Raw genomic sequence first — 14,619 nt, 5'->3', positions numbered from 1 at the left:
TCCACAGCATTAGCCATCAAGTTTACTGTGCTGCAGTTTTGAGTGTGCTAATGAAAGAACTTTATTAATTGCATTTGTGAGCGACATGTTTAATAGCACCTCCAATCCTTTATCATTTAAATACATTTCTATTAAATGGCAGTTGTAGTAAACAATTTCTTGTGCCACTTTCTAATCACTTTGTGGGCAGTAGTGGTACCTGAGAGCTAACTTCGGCTCCTGTTCTTTTCTCTGGCAGTGTTCTGAAAGTTTACCTGTCCGTACGCTGAGTGTTGCACCAGGTCACTGCCGGCCACCACGAGTTTTGGGGAAGCCGAAGCACAAAGTAGTACAGCTGCAATGGGGTAAGCCACTGGAGCGTGTTGAATAGCATTGATCTTGATGGGCAGTTGCTAAACTTGCCTTAGCTTTTGTTTCTGATGGACTTTACCAGTTGTGGTGTGTTCTGTTTGCTTGGATGCACAAAGCGAAAGTTGGTATGCTGAAGTGTTTATAGGTTGGAAGCTGGGCCTTCTCCTTGACTGCCGTGGCTCTGCAGTGGGTTCCTGAGCTCAGCTGTCCTCCAGTTGTCCTTTGGGCCTGATACTGTGCTTCTGTTTTTGTTTTACTTAGGACCTGTCTCTTTCTTCTTAGAATGGCTATCCCTTTATTGCAGAAGCACTGTGAAATTCAAGACCTTTCTTATTCCTTCGTAATACTGACTTGGCAGAAGCGTTTTACAGCTTTTAACATAGGGCTTCTCTCAGAAATTGGAGTTAGAACATATTGAGGATTTTGGGTGGCATTTAAACCCTGATCTGCAGTATAACACACACAATCCATTGGATACCTGTAATTTTGCAAAGGACTTGGACTGTGGACATGACTCTAAACTGCCAAGAAATGCATGGTTTTTGCTGTACAAGGTACATGCCAGTATGCAACAGAGTTGGTTTTCTATTATGATACTCTTTCAGCATCCAGGATTCTTTGTGACATCATTGGTTAAGCTGAATTATAGAGCAGTACCATTTTTAACTGACAAATACATCTCAAAGCCAATATAAAAACTCACCTGTGCATCCAAGATACCATAGAATCACAAAATCCCCTGAGTTGGAAGAGACCCTTTAGATCATCGAGTCCAACCACAGCCTAACCTTGCCTAGCTCACCTCTAGATCATGTCCTTAAGCACTTAATCTACACACCTCTGGGGATGGTGAATCCCCCACCTCCCTGGGCAGCCTGTTTCAATGTTTGACAACCCTTTCAGTAAAGAAATTCTTCCTGATATCTGACCTAAATCTCCCCTAAAATGCAATTTTAAGCCATTCCCTCTTGTCCTATCACTTGTCACATGAGGTGGTCCCTGGAAGACCATGTCTCATGGTGCAGGTTGCTTTGCAGAACCCCAGGCAGGTTGATTCTGTGGTACTGGCTTGTGATATAATCTCAAATGTTATCAAGTACATCGTTTTAATGGGGGGGAAGGTGCCTGCAACAACACAAATATAGGCACAGAAAACAAATTCAGCTGTTACTTCAGGTTAAGTGCAGGGTTTAGATCATTGTACAAAGATTCGGTATCTCATAAACGTTAGCACTGTGACTACTGAAGTTTGAGGGTGGCAGTTGTTTGTATTTTTATTGGGTGTTAATGAGGCTTTGCCAGAAATCCCATGTATAAGTAGTTTGGGAGGGTATGTGACCCCCCGTAGCCAGTGTCTAGCCATAGCTAGCAGCCAAGGCTGGGTCAGACAGCCGCCACATCCCCCCAGTTTCTCTCTGTCCCAGAAGGATTCCACACTCATCCCATTCTTCGCACAGCTTTCTATACCCTTTTCTGCTGCCTCACTAAACAGGTTTTTTTGCTTGGAGAGGCACCTTTGCTTAAAAATCAGCTGGAGATCTCCTGGCATCAACCGCAGCTTCCCAGGGTGATGGCTCATTGCCTTGGGGGACCTGCTGCTCCACCTGACCCAGTGAATGTTGTGGGCCAAGAGTAGTTTAACTCATTTGCTTTAAAAATGTCAATGATGTTCATGGATGGGATATTGCAGGTAAGGCATGTGTGGAAGAGGAAGATAATCTTTAAGATCTTCCAACCTAAGCCATTCCATGATTCTGTATTGATGCACTCACAGAGGCACATATATTTATATGTATATACATGTATTGATATTTACAGATACAGATATGTGGCTTGTGTAGTAAAAGAAGTTAATCTTCCTGGCATACGTCTTTATGTTATTAATGAACAATCTGATTTCTTTCTAGATGTCCCTCCTTCAGAAAGTGGCTGTCCCGTCTCAGAGTACAGTGTGGAGATGACAGAACCTGAAGAAGTTGTTTCTGAAGTGTATCATGGGCCTGATCTGGAGTGCACCGTCAGCAACCTTCTTCCTGGAGCAACGTACCAGTTCAGAGTGAGAGCTCTGAACGATGGCGGGGTACGTGCAGCTGGCCAGAGTGTGCTCTGGCTGTTTCTGACTGGAGGTGGTACTGTGCCTGTGATGGGTGGTTCTGCAAAGTGATTGTGTTGGTGCTGGGTCCATGGGAAAGGAAAATCAAGTGAGAAATGCTTGAAGGAACTTCTGAGGAAGAGCTGCAGTTCTGAGTCTGGTACTCTCAAAAGGAGATTTCGGGTGCTAATATGATTTGAGTGGCCAAAATCAGCTGCACCAAAATGCTCAGCATCCTTGTTAAGTCATATCTGCTTGCATGGAGGAGTCTGATGATTCCCTTCCTGCTTCATTCCTTCATTTTGTTTTGGATCTCAACTGGGTTAAAACAATTACTGATATTTCACTCAAGTATTTGTGTAGTTTGAGGAAAACTTGTCTTGTTACTGATTTTTGTTTGATTTAATTGGGAAAAAACCCATACTTTACAGATTTGATTATATTTTTTGTAACTTTCTGATTTCATGACAATTGGAAGATGTGCCTTCCAAAAGACAACAGAAATTCTGTCAGATATTCAGGGAGATCTGTTGAAAGATCTTCTTGATTTAGTGAGGTTTGGGTTGGTTCTGCTTGCCTTTGTGAGACCATCTTTCCAAGGGTTTTTTATAAAATCACTCCCAGCAATGCTTGATTCATATTGATATGTTTGTTCCCAGGAAATCTTGATCACAAACATGACACGCATTTAAATTTATTAATTTACAGGGAAATGCTTCAGTTAAAACTTAGGTGATAGAAAAATACACAAGACTGTTAAATTGTTTTGTCTTTAAAGTATCTGCTATTGTATTTGCATGAAAAATGAATTAAATAAGCATGAAAAGATTGGGTTTGCTTGCTGGAATGAAAACCATTGCCTACATTTGGATAGATATTTTTTTACTCTCATTTTTTCCCTTTCTCTTTTTTCCTCCTTTTTTTTTTTTTTGGCAAAACAGTGTTTAAAATTGCAAAGCATTCCTTGTCCCTCCCTTTGGTAAATGAGGGGGCTGGTTTGGGTCTAATTAGGTTTTTTTTTTTTTACCAGGTCAAAACCTGGGGGGGTGGGGGGGACAGGCATCTTTACCAGATGCAAACCCCTTTCTTCCTCCCATTAGGTAAAGAAAACAGCAGAGGTCAGTAAATAAGATTTTTTGAAGTGTTCATTCATTGTGACTCCAACAAAGCCATCACCATTACCTTTTCTCCAGATACTGGCCTGTATCTGTTGGAAGGTTTTCTAGGGTTCATAACTTCACTCTTGTTCAGCCTTTGCAGTGGCTCATTGTTTTTGTACTGGCTAGTATTATATTCCAAAATAAGTAAATATCAGTGGTTTTCCTCTAATTGCTTCCAGCAAAGTTCCATTGTGCCAGAGAGCGATTTTAATTAGCTTGGGGATGTACTGAGCAAACTCCATGATCCCACTCACATGACCTCCGAAAGGCTGTTGTCACAGTGCTCACTCTGCTGTCCTCCACTGCTGGTTGCAGCCACATCCCCCAACTCTTTCAGTCTGGCTTTTCTTTTGCTAATACATGTTTAAATTACTCTCCTACCAAGGGATCAAGTTTTCTGAGCAGTCGGCTTAGCTCCGCACGCATGTGCACAGCGTGCCCCTGCACGTTGAACCCAGACTGGGGTGCCATCACGTGCTAGCCTTTCATAATTAACACATGACAGACTTTTTATATAAAAAGAAGCTGGATTTGGACTCAAATATGTGCATTACTGTTGCTGTGCTTGTCCTTATATCCACAACAGGAAGCCAGTTCTGCCAGGCTATGGCTCAGATATACACAGGTAAGGTAGAGGGGCACAAAACCTTCTCACTCTTGGGTAAACTGGAGGTGGTTTACACTTCCGTGGACAATCACCACCACACAGGTGGGTGTGTGGGCTGTCTGCTTGTACCTGAGCTTACCGCCCATTTTAACTTGGCAGTAGTTTACTTGGTCTCATACTGAACTCTGGTGTTTGGTGTGTTAGAAGCCTAGTCTATCTTTGAGAAAGTTTATTGCTCTGAAAAAGTTTCTGTATGCTGAAAAGCCTCTGAGGAACATGAGATGGGTTGTATGCTTGTATATTGATGTACTCATACCTTGTTCCCCTCTAGTACGGGCCGTATTCGGAAGCTACAGAAGTCACGACAGCAGCAGGACCTCCTGGCCAGTGCAGAGCACCTTCCCTCTCCTTTCTGTCTGACACACGTGTACTTGTGAGCTGGGAGGTAAGTCCGATACCCTGATTGTTTAACTTCCATCTTGCTTATCCAAGCTGATACAGTCACCAGAAATCTTCAAAGCGAGCTGGAATGCTGCTCAGTGGTTTGGAACTTCTTTGTGTGGAAGAGAGCCATGTGCAGAAACTCTTCTACTGTAGAAAATCATCTTCTCTACTTTTTCTTCATTAAAGAATTGTATAAAGTTGATGATGAGTCATCTGGGCTAGGATTCAGAGACAAGACCTCCTACGCTGGCGTCGGATGATGGAGCGCTGGTCGGTTGGAAGTGCTCTCTGCAGGCTTTTAGTGTGTCAGGAGTGTCCTGGGGTGGACTGGTGAAGGCAAATATTTGATTTTGGCTGAAGCTGGAGTCTGATACGAAATGAACTCTGCGCAAATGCTTACGATGTAGATATTTTTTTTTTCCTCAAAAACTGTTTGTCACTTCCCCAAATATTTACTTTGAGTTTGTGTGCGTTCCTTCTCCATTCCCCAGGATCTTAGACATTGGACTCTTAAAATAAAGTGCTAGCTGATATGCTGAGGGGTTCATTGGTGTCATTAAAAAAAGAAAGTATGTAACTAGGGCAGAAAGGGAAGCGTGTTGTCATAAATAAAGCTGAGATGTGGAGCAATAGGGCTGTAGTTCTGCCACAGACTTTGTTTGGAATCCTATCAGCCATTCCAGTCCTGCATCAGTCGGGTCCCTCTGCAAAAGGGTCCTCCTGTTGAGGAATTGATGTTCATGATATGCTCAAGTAAACTAACAATATACTAGATATTGTTGTCACTAGTCACTTGTACTAACAATTTATCTAGATAACCATCATCTTAGTTACATTTCATAATGAAACAGGCATGTTTGGGGGGGATTTGTTAATATTTCTTGTGACATTTTGCAATGCTAAGCTAGGAGTTGCGCTGGGGCTTTTAAGTACTGCCTTTGAAATGGATGTACGGACAGGTTTTTGCTTTCTCCAACTGTGAGCTTGTTTCTGGTAGGGTCTGAATTTAAATGCAGAATATATTTGTTTATTTGAACTAAGAAAAAAAAAAAAAGAAGCTGGGGATGGAGTACTGTGGTTTGCAGTGGTTGTGTTGTATCATTTTGGGGCTGGTAAGAATATGAAAGACAAAAGCGAAGGACTGAAGGATTTTGTCTGTAGAGCACAGAGGTCCCTACTGTGCCCTGCTTATGCATTGCTGGCTTAGTAGTTCCCAGTGCTCCTACTGAACCAGGTGGGAGCTCAGAGGTGGAGAAACCCATGGTCATTGTGGTGAGCGGTGATGCTCCACGTCCTGTTACTGGAAATTAGACCTTGGAAGCCGCAGTCACGAAGCCTTGGCCATATACTAGCCCATGCTTCTACACATAGAGTGGCAATCCACAGGTACTCCTGGTAGAAACATAAAATACTTTGTTTTGGGAACCATGCCCTTACGTCTGCAGTAGCTCATCTCCAGCAAATCTCAGGCATTTATTACGTTTTTTCCCCCCAGAGTTCAGGGTGAGAAAGGGATTGCTGAGGACATATGGACCCTGTTGGAGTCTTTCTGTGGACATTAACACACACAGGTCCGCACTCCCATGTCCTATACTGGGACCATTAGCTTGATAGGTGACTTTCTCTGAAAACCTCAGATAAGCTCCTTGCTCGGCGAGGTTGTTCTTTTCTCAGTAACATGAGTAACTACTTCAGGCTCGAAGGCCAGCTCTTCCAGAGCTGTGTTTTGATCACTAGGCTAGACTAGATTAATGCTTTCTTGTGTTCTCCACGGCTGTGCTTCTGCCAGGCCAGTGGAGAGACAATTTATTCCTGAGTGTCCTGATGAAAAGCAAAGTAGCTGCGTACACTTTCTCGTTTCCCTGAATTTTCTATCAGGTAATTTTTGTCCAGAACTGGCCTGTTTCAGTAACCTATTAGAGACCACTAATCCAGCGCATTTCCATTTGCAGCAGTAATGCTGTATTAATTTGAAAACAAGGGAGAGGGTGGTTTTTTTCGTGTACTTTATTCCTCACCCAGTGAAACACCGGAGATCTGAAGTGCTCGTTTCTGAATTGAACCACATAAATATTTGTGTTGCAGAGTCCTGAATGTTCCGGTGCTGACATCTCTGAATACAGATTAGAGTGGGGAGAAGATGAGGAATCTCTACAACTTGTGTATAACGGCACAGAGACCTGTTTTGAAATAAGTGAGCTGTCAGCAGCAGCGCATTACTGCTGTCGGCTACAGGTACGGAAGTTAATGAGGTTTTTTTGCATGCATTGCAATTTAAGATGTAAACTGGTTCCTTCTACTGTGGTGTTTATTTTTTATCATTAGCCACCATGAAGTTACGTGCTCTGCCAGTCAGGAGGAATGCCTGTCTGTTTTGGGTACACAGGCTGTTGCTGTATAACAGAGCTGTTTAGATTCTGCGCAATTCAAAGTGGGTAACGAGGGAGTTGGTGTATCTTTTAGCTCTCAAAAGTTGCTCTTGTATGTCATGTGGTTTATTTTCAGTGAATGATGCTTTTCACAGCCACGTTGCTTTCTGATATTTCAAGAAAATTACCATGTTTTAGACAAACTCAAGAAAAGATCTTTTTCTTCATGGTAATGAGATGTAAATAATGTCTACCAACAGGACACTGAAGATTCCCCTAGCTTAAATAATAAGCTCCAACATCTGTTTCATTTATCAAATAAAGCAAACCAACTGAGTAGGTTCCGATGTACATAGGAGGTGGTAGCTGCCAGAGAGAGTTCTCGTCTCTTAGATTTGTAAGATTTTATCTCATTTAGGCTATCTGTATGACTTTTTTTCTCTGATCTCTCTCTTCCCTACTATTTTTAGTAGAAAGTAACAGTTGAAATATATTTCTTGCATATATATAAAAAAGAAAACAAAAATACAGCACTTTTTCTCCTTTGTGTCCACTGAAAAATAAATGGAAAGTAAAGTAAGTGGGAGTGAAGTAACAATCTGTTTGCCCAAACTTCTCTTCCACAAGATTTCTTTGTATGTGAAGGCAGAATACTACCAGCAAATCCAACCAAAAGTTCATGTACCCACCCAGCTGGCAAAGTGTGGACCACCCAGGGACGTTTCTTTATTCAAAGACATGACTCTGTTGAGTGTTTCCACCTTACAATTTTTTTTCAAATAAGACATTGAATTTTTTTTTTTATGGGTTTTTTTTACCAAGGGGCTTTTGAGCAGCTGGCCATCAGCCAAGGATTTAAGGCCCCACACCTCTAAGTACACTCAAGTGTACTTTCTGACTTGGTCACAGCTGGCTGTATATGTTATGCTGGCACTCATGGGGAAGGTGAATTGAAAGAATCGAACGTATTTAAGCACCATGGAAGCATGAGCCAGGTGCCTCTTGTTTGGGCAGGAGAGAGAGTGGTCAGCATGGAGGACACCATGAGACCACTTCTGTGGGGAGCCCAAGGACATTTTAATGTTAAAACTGGAAACGGCTGGGTGTATAACATCTTTGTTTGTGAGTGGTTGTTCATTTAAAATTACCTGACACGAAAATGTTGCGCAAATCTACCCAGTTTTTAACACAGCCCGTATAACTTAATCCATAGGCAGATGTGAAGTGAAATGTACAACAGCACTAAGGCATTTTATTGAAGCATTAATTAATTAATTAATTTTATTGAGCATTAATTTCTAGAGAGCTTCATCCTCTAGAACTGATCGGTGTATTATATGGAGAAGAATTTGTCATAAGATACACTGAAGCATTTAAACAATTTGAAAATAACCCCCCAAAAATATGTATAGCAGACAAAGAAGGTGAGCTCAATAGTTTGAGACATTAGGATTTTTTTAAATAAAAAGGAGAGAGTAATAGTTGTTTTTCTTATCTGTTAGCAGCTTTAACAGAAAAATCTTTCTTTTACTTTTTAAAAATAATGATCCCCCCAAACCACATTTACTCTGCCTTCTAATAAACACAGCATTGCTATCTCAATCTACAGTAACTCAATAAAAAGGGAGAATTGAGGAATCAGGCATATCTAACCGCAGGGCAGACAATTTGTCTCTACTATTGCTCAACTTTTTTCCTGTAATGAATATTTCTGAAAACAATTGCGGCTTCTGCAAAGGGAAATATTGTGTCGAGGCAGGGGGGAGTATCCAGGATGCAAGGAAGAAAGAAATTCCCATCAGTTATGCTGATGAGATTGTCCAATAAAGGACTTAAAAGCACCACTAAAAATAAATTGCTTGAAGCAAGGAACAGATTGCCAAACACTGGTTTAGAGGCAAGACAAATAGTGCCATTGGCAGACCACAAAACAAGGCTCACTTGTAACAGCTCTAGGAGCCGCTTCACTAAATAGAAGATGTCCCTGGAGCAGGATTTGTTCTGAAGGGCTTCTTAAAGGCTGACAATTTAACTTTATTACCTCTCTTCAATTGAAGAAAACGCCTCCCGGAAAAGCAGAACACGGTTAGTGTTTGTGTTATGCAGAGCAGAAAGGAGTTATTCCCTGCAGTTAAGCGCAGATAAGAAATCAAACAATTGGTTGGCATGTCCTTTCCTTGCTGGCCTGGTCCTGCTGGCAATACCCTATACCTGGGTCTTCCAATTAATTGTCATCCAGGGGCAGACTCTGGGTTTGCTTTTCCAAGTGTGAGGGACATGTAGATGGTGGATGATGCTGAGCAGTGTCAAAAGCTGATTTTGAAGTTCTGCACCTCCTGTAGCTCAGTATGTACCATAATACACTGTATGAAGCTCTCCACATACCTTGTGGGTGAGCAGCCTGTGGGCTCTATCAGAAGGAACCCAGCCCAACAGCTCAAGGGAAGGTGCTATTGTCCCTTGCATGCCATTCATGAGAATCTGGAATGCTGTGTCCAGTTCTGCTCCAGGCAGAGGTTGAAATAGAGATGTTCAGGGGAGGTATAAAGAGGAAAGTTATCACCATGCGGGCTATGAAGGATTCTAACTGGTCCAGAGGGGCTGTGCAATCTCCATCCTTAGAATTTTTCAAGCCCTGACTGCTCATAAGCCTGAGGAACCTGGTCTGTATTCAGCTTTAGCTCTGCTTGAGCAGCAAGTTGGACTAGATGCATCCCAAGGTCCTTTCCAGCATTTTGGTTCTGTGTTTCTGTGCACAGGTGCTTGGCATAACCCTGAGGACGTAGCGTTAGCCTCTTCCTAGGCCATTCCTGTGAAATGCATATGTTCCCCTCCAAGCCTGAGCTGATGGCAAGACAAGCCTGTACAATTGTGCAATGTTGGGCTTGCAAAGGCAACAGCCACTGTCATTAATGAGCAGAACTGGGCCAGATGTTTAAAACTTGGTTTCCACTGTGGTCATGGGTCTGCAGGTCAAGATGAGAAGTTTGATAATTGGTTGCTCTCCTCTTCAGTGGAAAATACTGAACTATGTGCTTTGGTGGTTGGTTTGCTGGTGCTTTGTGACTTCTGGGGAAATCTGAGTCATCAGCATAGCCCCGTGCTGAGTTCCTGTGCTCTTATATTGGAAACCTTTTAGCAGGAAATTAGCTATCCATCCTTTGGGTTAGGAGCCAGTGTAGCTCTCCACAAACGAAATGCCCCTGATGTCTAAGGGTACTCTGCTTTCATGATGCAGCTGATGTTGCACTCTGCAGTATACTGAGGGTTTTATACAGGGCAGCTCAACCATTTTGGGTAGCCAGTTTGCTGAACAATGTGATGTCACCTGCCACCAACAGCATGACTCTGACATTTTCCCTTACTAAACAAAGTTTGCTGCTGATAAAAAGGTTACTGTGAAGTTTGATTAAATAGCTCTTAGGGAGAAGAGGATATTCTCCAGTTTATCCAAGAGGTACTCTGAGTACCAAGGAAGATATTAATTGCTCTAGTGTAAGTAGAGGGTATGAATCATGATTTAGAGAACAAGCCGATGGAGCAGGTTCTCTGAAGAATCCCTGCAGTAGCTCCAGGCTGCACAGTTCATTACTATGAACTCATCAGACACATGAAAGAGAAGATCTATCCTGTAGAAAATATTGATTTATATGGGTTTTTTTAACACACAGGCTGTTAACCAGGCAGGAGCCGGACCCTACAGTGACCTGGTAACCTGCCGAATCCCCGCGTCTGTGCCTGATGCAGTCTCTACCCTCTCCGTGCTGGAGGATGAGCGTGTGGATGCCTGTCAGCTCTCACCCTCTGTGTGCCTTGTACTGAACTGGGAAGAGCCATGCAATAATGGAGCTGAGATCACATCCTACAACATAGACCTGGGTGACGTCAGCATTCCAGTAGGAAACGTTACAAGTTACGTTATTGGTGATTTGCTTCCAGAAACCTCGTACCGGTGAGTACCATTTATTGTTCTTCGTGGTCCAGAGCACTCAGGGTGAGACCACACATCTTAATTTTACAAAACAATTGTTTATAGTGTGTAAAGTGAGTAAAAAATAAAATCAGACAGACCCAAACACCCAAGGTAGGGAGCACAGAAATCTGCAGTAATTCCTTTATGGAATGTATCATGGTATCACTTTCTCCCCATTTTCTTCCTCTTTCTCCTCTTCTCTGACTTCTTCTTCTCTTTAAGTTGCTCTGTTAAGGTCAGGTCACTCATGTAGGTAAATTCACTTTGAAAAATGGGTGATAACTAAAATTACTATGTGGCATTTCATGGGTTTTTTCCAGAGGCTTGGCAGTAGTGGGGTTTATATTATTAACGGTATTGATCCCTGTGAGGGGATAGCAATTTGCACATAGTGAACTTTTGTTTGTACTGCTACAGCTTTTTTTTGTCTCTAGTATATGTGGAGATTAATTAAAAGACAATCTGAATTTTAAAACAATTTCTTTGTATTGCTTCAGAGTTTAAATTTTTGAGTGGCATTGCTAAAAGTTTTATCATTTCATTGTTCAGGGTTAAGAGGGTTTTTTTCCCTAATTGCTAATTAAAAAAATAATAAAAAATACAGTTCCATTCAGGCAATGAACAGCACTACAGCAGATGATGTGACAAAAGAAGTTCTATTTTAAGCACTGTTTTAATAAAAGCCACAATCTGTTTGCACAGTTGTAAAATTAGACATGGCACAGACCTTCTGTAATATTTTTCTTTTTTTTTTTTTTTTCCTTTTATGTATTGAAGATCCCAGTCCTACAGGTCTTGGAAAGTTTAAATGAAAAGTTAATTTCTCAAATTTTATCCTGTACCCAAAAGAGAGAACAGTGTGTATTGTAGCAAATATACAAACAGGCACACTAGAAGTTATTTAAAGCAAGTAACATTCCTTGCAGTGTCCAGTACGGTGGCTCCTGACCTTTGCCTAGAATATCTAGGTTTTCAAACCATTAATGAAAAATTAAGATGTAGTTTGTTTGTTTGTTTATTTATTTATTTATTTGCTGCTTTTATTTTATATATCTCTTTATCTACATCCCTGTGTCAATCTGAAAAAAAAAAAGACAGCAAACTAGGAATTAGGTGATTCAGACCACCACTGTTCCAGGTCACTCATGGCAATCCAGGAAATATGGCTATGATCTTGCTGTCTCCAGTTCTTTAGTGGCTTGTGATGCTGTCATCTTTTTTTAGCAAAAGAAGTAATAAAGTATAAGCTTTTTCTTGCTTTCATTGCTAAAATCCAAGCCTGGTGGTCAGTTTGAGCTAACACTGAGGTGAAAGGAAGCCTCTTCCTCCTTCCTTTTCTTGTCCTCTATCTTGTGCCAGCAAAGTGCTGTCACACATTCCAGATCGGTCTTGTTGAAAACCAACCAGACTTTTTACCTTGTAAATGGGTAGAGAGAAAGAAAAAAGGGTAAAGAGAAAGCTAGTTTAAGGTATTAGTGAAAATACTGCCTGTGAAGAAAGCTGCACAAGCATCTGAGCCAAGTCAGGGTCCTGTTGTCACGCTTCCAACCTCCATCCGTCTCCACATTCTCCCATGTTTCTTGCTCTGTGCCTTGCATCAGCACTGGTACTTATGTGGTCTTACTCTAAGCCAGACCAGGGAAACCAACTGATGGAAGACTAATTAAAAAACTAATAAAATTAGTAAGAAGTCGGTGAGTTTGTCTGTGGACTGGCTACCCAGCTGTAGAACTGCATCTCCTTTAGGCAGTCTCATACTCCCTGGTTTCTCTTTGTATGTTCCATGAAGAGTCAAAAGAACTAAAGCCAAATGAGGACTTTGAGCAACACAGTCAGGACAGCCAGGATGGACCATCTAAATTCCTCACTGAAATCTTCAGTGAATAGCCTTAATAGTCTGTCTGAGAGACTGAACAGTCTCTCTCTTTTTTTTTTAGCTGGTTCTTGGTTGTCTACAGCTTCACTTAGGAAAATGTCCTTGCCTTCAAAGCTTGAAAATGGAGATACAGAATGAAAGGATGAGCAGGACATCAGTCTTCTTTATTTATAATCATTCTGTGGTCTTGATTGCGAAGCTCTTACTCATGCTGCCATGAAGAGTGTTGTTACACTGAGATCATACCGGATTGTTATTTTTTCATTCTTATTTCATTATTTTATAAATCCCCCCATAATAAATCACATCTAGTCAGGGAGTCTGCTTGTCGCTGATCCAAAAGAAGAGGCTAAAGCACAAGAATGAACTGTGGTTGTACTAAATATTGTCGTAAGGCTGAGTTCCTACAAGAAAAATACACTGTAAAGAACACAAACCAGTGGATAACTCATCAGAAGCGATAATGTATGACAGCTTTTTTCTTTCATAAATCAAGAGAAGGAACCCCCCAAGTCTTGGATCTCCTGCCTGCCAGGGAAGGGAGGACAAGTGACTGTGGCTGAGTTGCAAGAGCACCTTGGCTATACTGTGAGGCATTTTTCTGCTAATAAAAACAGACATGGCAAAGTGTTTTTTCTATTGATCTTTAACTCCCTCATCAATATTTCTTCTGCAAGCCTATCTTGACGCCTGTCTTTCACCAGGAAGCCTCTGTACCCTGGTAAGTGTATCCATAAGAAACACGTTTGTGCGCTAGAAGGTGGTGGGGTTCTGCCCTCGCTGTTTCCATCAGAAGAGCGTTTCAGAACATCACTGATCTCAGTCTCTAAATTTGTCCACCAGTGTTTTTTCTCTTTGTGTCAGCTTTATTTAACTCAACTAGCTCTTCTGTCTCCCAAAGTGTTTATTCCGTGCTGTGTTTAAAAGCAGTGAATGTGTTTTCTTCCAGGCCTTGTTTTTCCTAGACTAAACAAGCCAGACACTACTGGGTTTGAGACTCTGAACCCTCTTGCCGAAGTTTTGGCAGAATTTGAAATAAATCAGCAAAGGGCTTATATGTTTTAGTTGCGTTGGAATTTCACTGTCAATGTTTTTGTTTGGGAGAACCCAAAATTGAAAGCAAATCTGGGTTAGTGTGACTCCACCGAGTCCAGGATTGGCACGGGATGTTGTTTTGCACAGGGGTGGGATTCTAACTTGTCTACCAGTGTCTGCCCCGTTGGACTCGTTAGCTCAGATCTGGCATGGCTCTGTGGGAATGGCCATTGATGTGTGCTCAAGTATAAATGGAGCAAGCTCCGGGCTCTTTGTGGAGGTGGGTTCAAAGCTGGCAAGTTAGATGGTTTCTGTGTCTTGGTCAGCGTGCCGAAAGGAGGACTTGAATCCCAAAGTACATTCAGGGCAGGAGGAATTGGGGCATGCCTCTGCCGTGCGTAGAGCTGACTTCAGAGGGACTTCTCCAACTTCAGACACAGACCAGCAACGCCGGCACTGCTGTAAAAAGCAGATGCCTCGCAAAAGCACTGTGTAAACATTGTTGCTGGTGAGCAGCTGCAGAAATGTGTCTGAGTTGTGCAGTCCTTCTGTTTTATTGACATAGACATGGAGCTCTGGAAGCTCCGATTATAGGGTAGTAATACTTGGACTGATTTTCTGTGAACTGATGTAACTAGAAGTGAGCTAATAAATATTCCCCAATAAATAAGGATTCAACAGTAATAGAAATGCCAATTTTCTGTTACAGTCC

At 41.9% G+C, this 14,619-nt stretch overlaps 1 protein-coding gene across 1 annotated transcript in view; it reads left to right on the top strand.

Moving 5' to 3' along the window:
* The window catches only part of FNDC3B (fibronectin type III domain containing 3B), a gene marked incomplete at its 3' end in the record, with an annotated part of 196,792 nt that overhangs the window by 159,329 nt on the left and 22,844 nt on the right, over nt 1-14,619 (top strand). The window contains exons 18-22 of the mRNA XM_084267407.1: nt 239-344; nt 2,259-2,431; nt 4,542-4,655; nt 6,740-6,889; nt 10,695-10,975. Of these exons, the coding sequence (XP_084123533.1) occupies nt 239-344; nt 2,259-2,431; nt 4,542-4,655; nt 6,740-6,889; nt 10,695-10,975 (824 nt within the window). The remainder of the gene's footprint in view (nt 1-238; nt 345-2,258; nt 2,432-4,541; nt 4,656-6,739; nt 6,890-10,694; nt 10,976-14,619) is intronic.

This window comes from Gallinula chloropus (genome assembly GCF_964237585.1).
Source record: "Gallinula chloropus genome assembly, chromosome: 8".
Taxonomy (NCBI): Eukaryota; Metazoa; Chordata; class Aves; order Gruiformes; family Rallidae; genus Gallinula; species Gallinula chloropus.
Note: the sequence above shows the minus strand (reverse complement) of the source record. Positions and strands in the feature narration are given on the sequence as shown.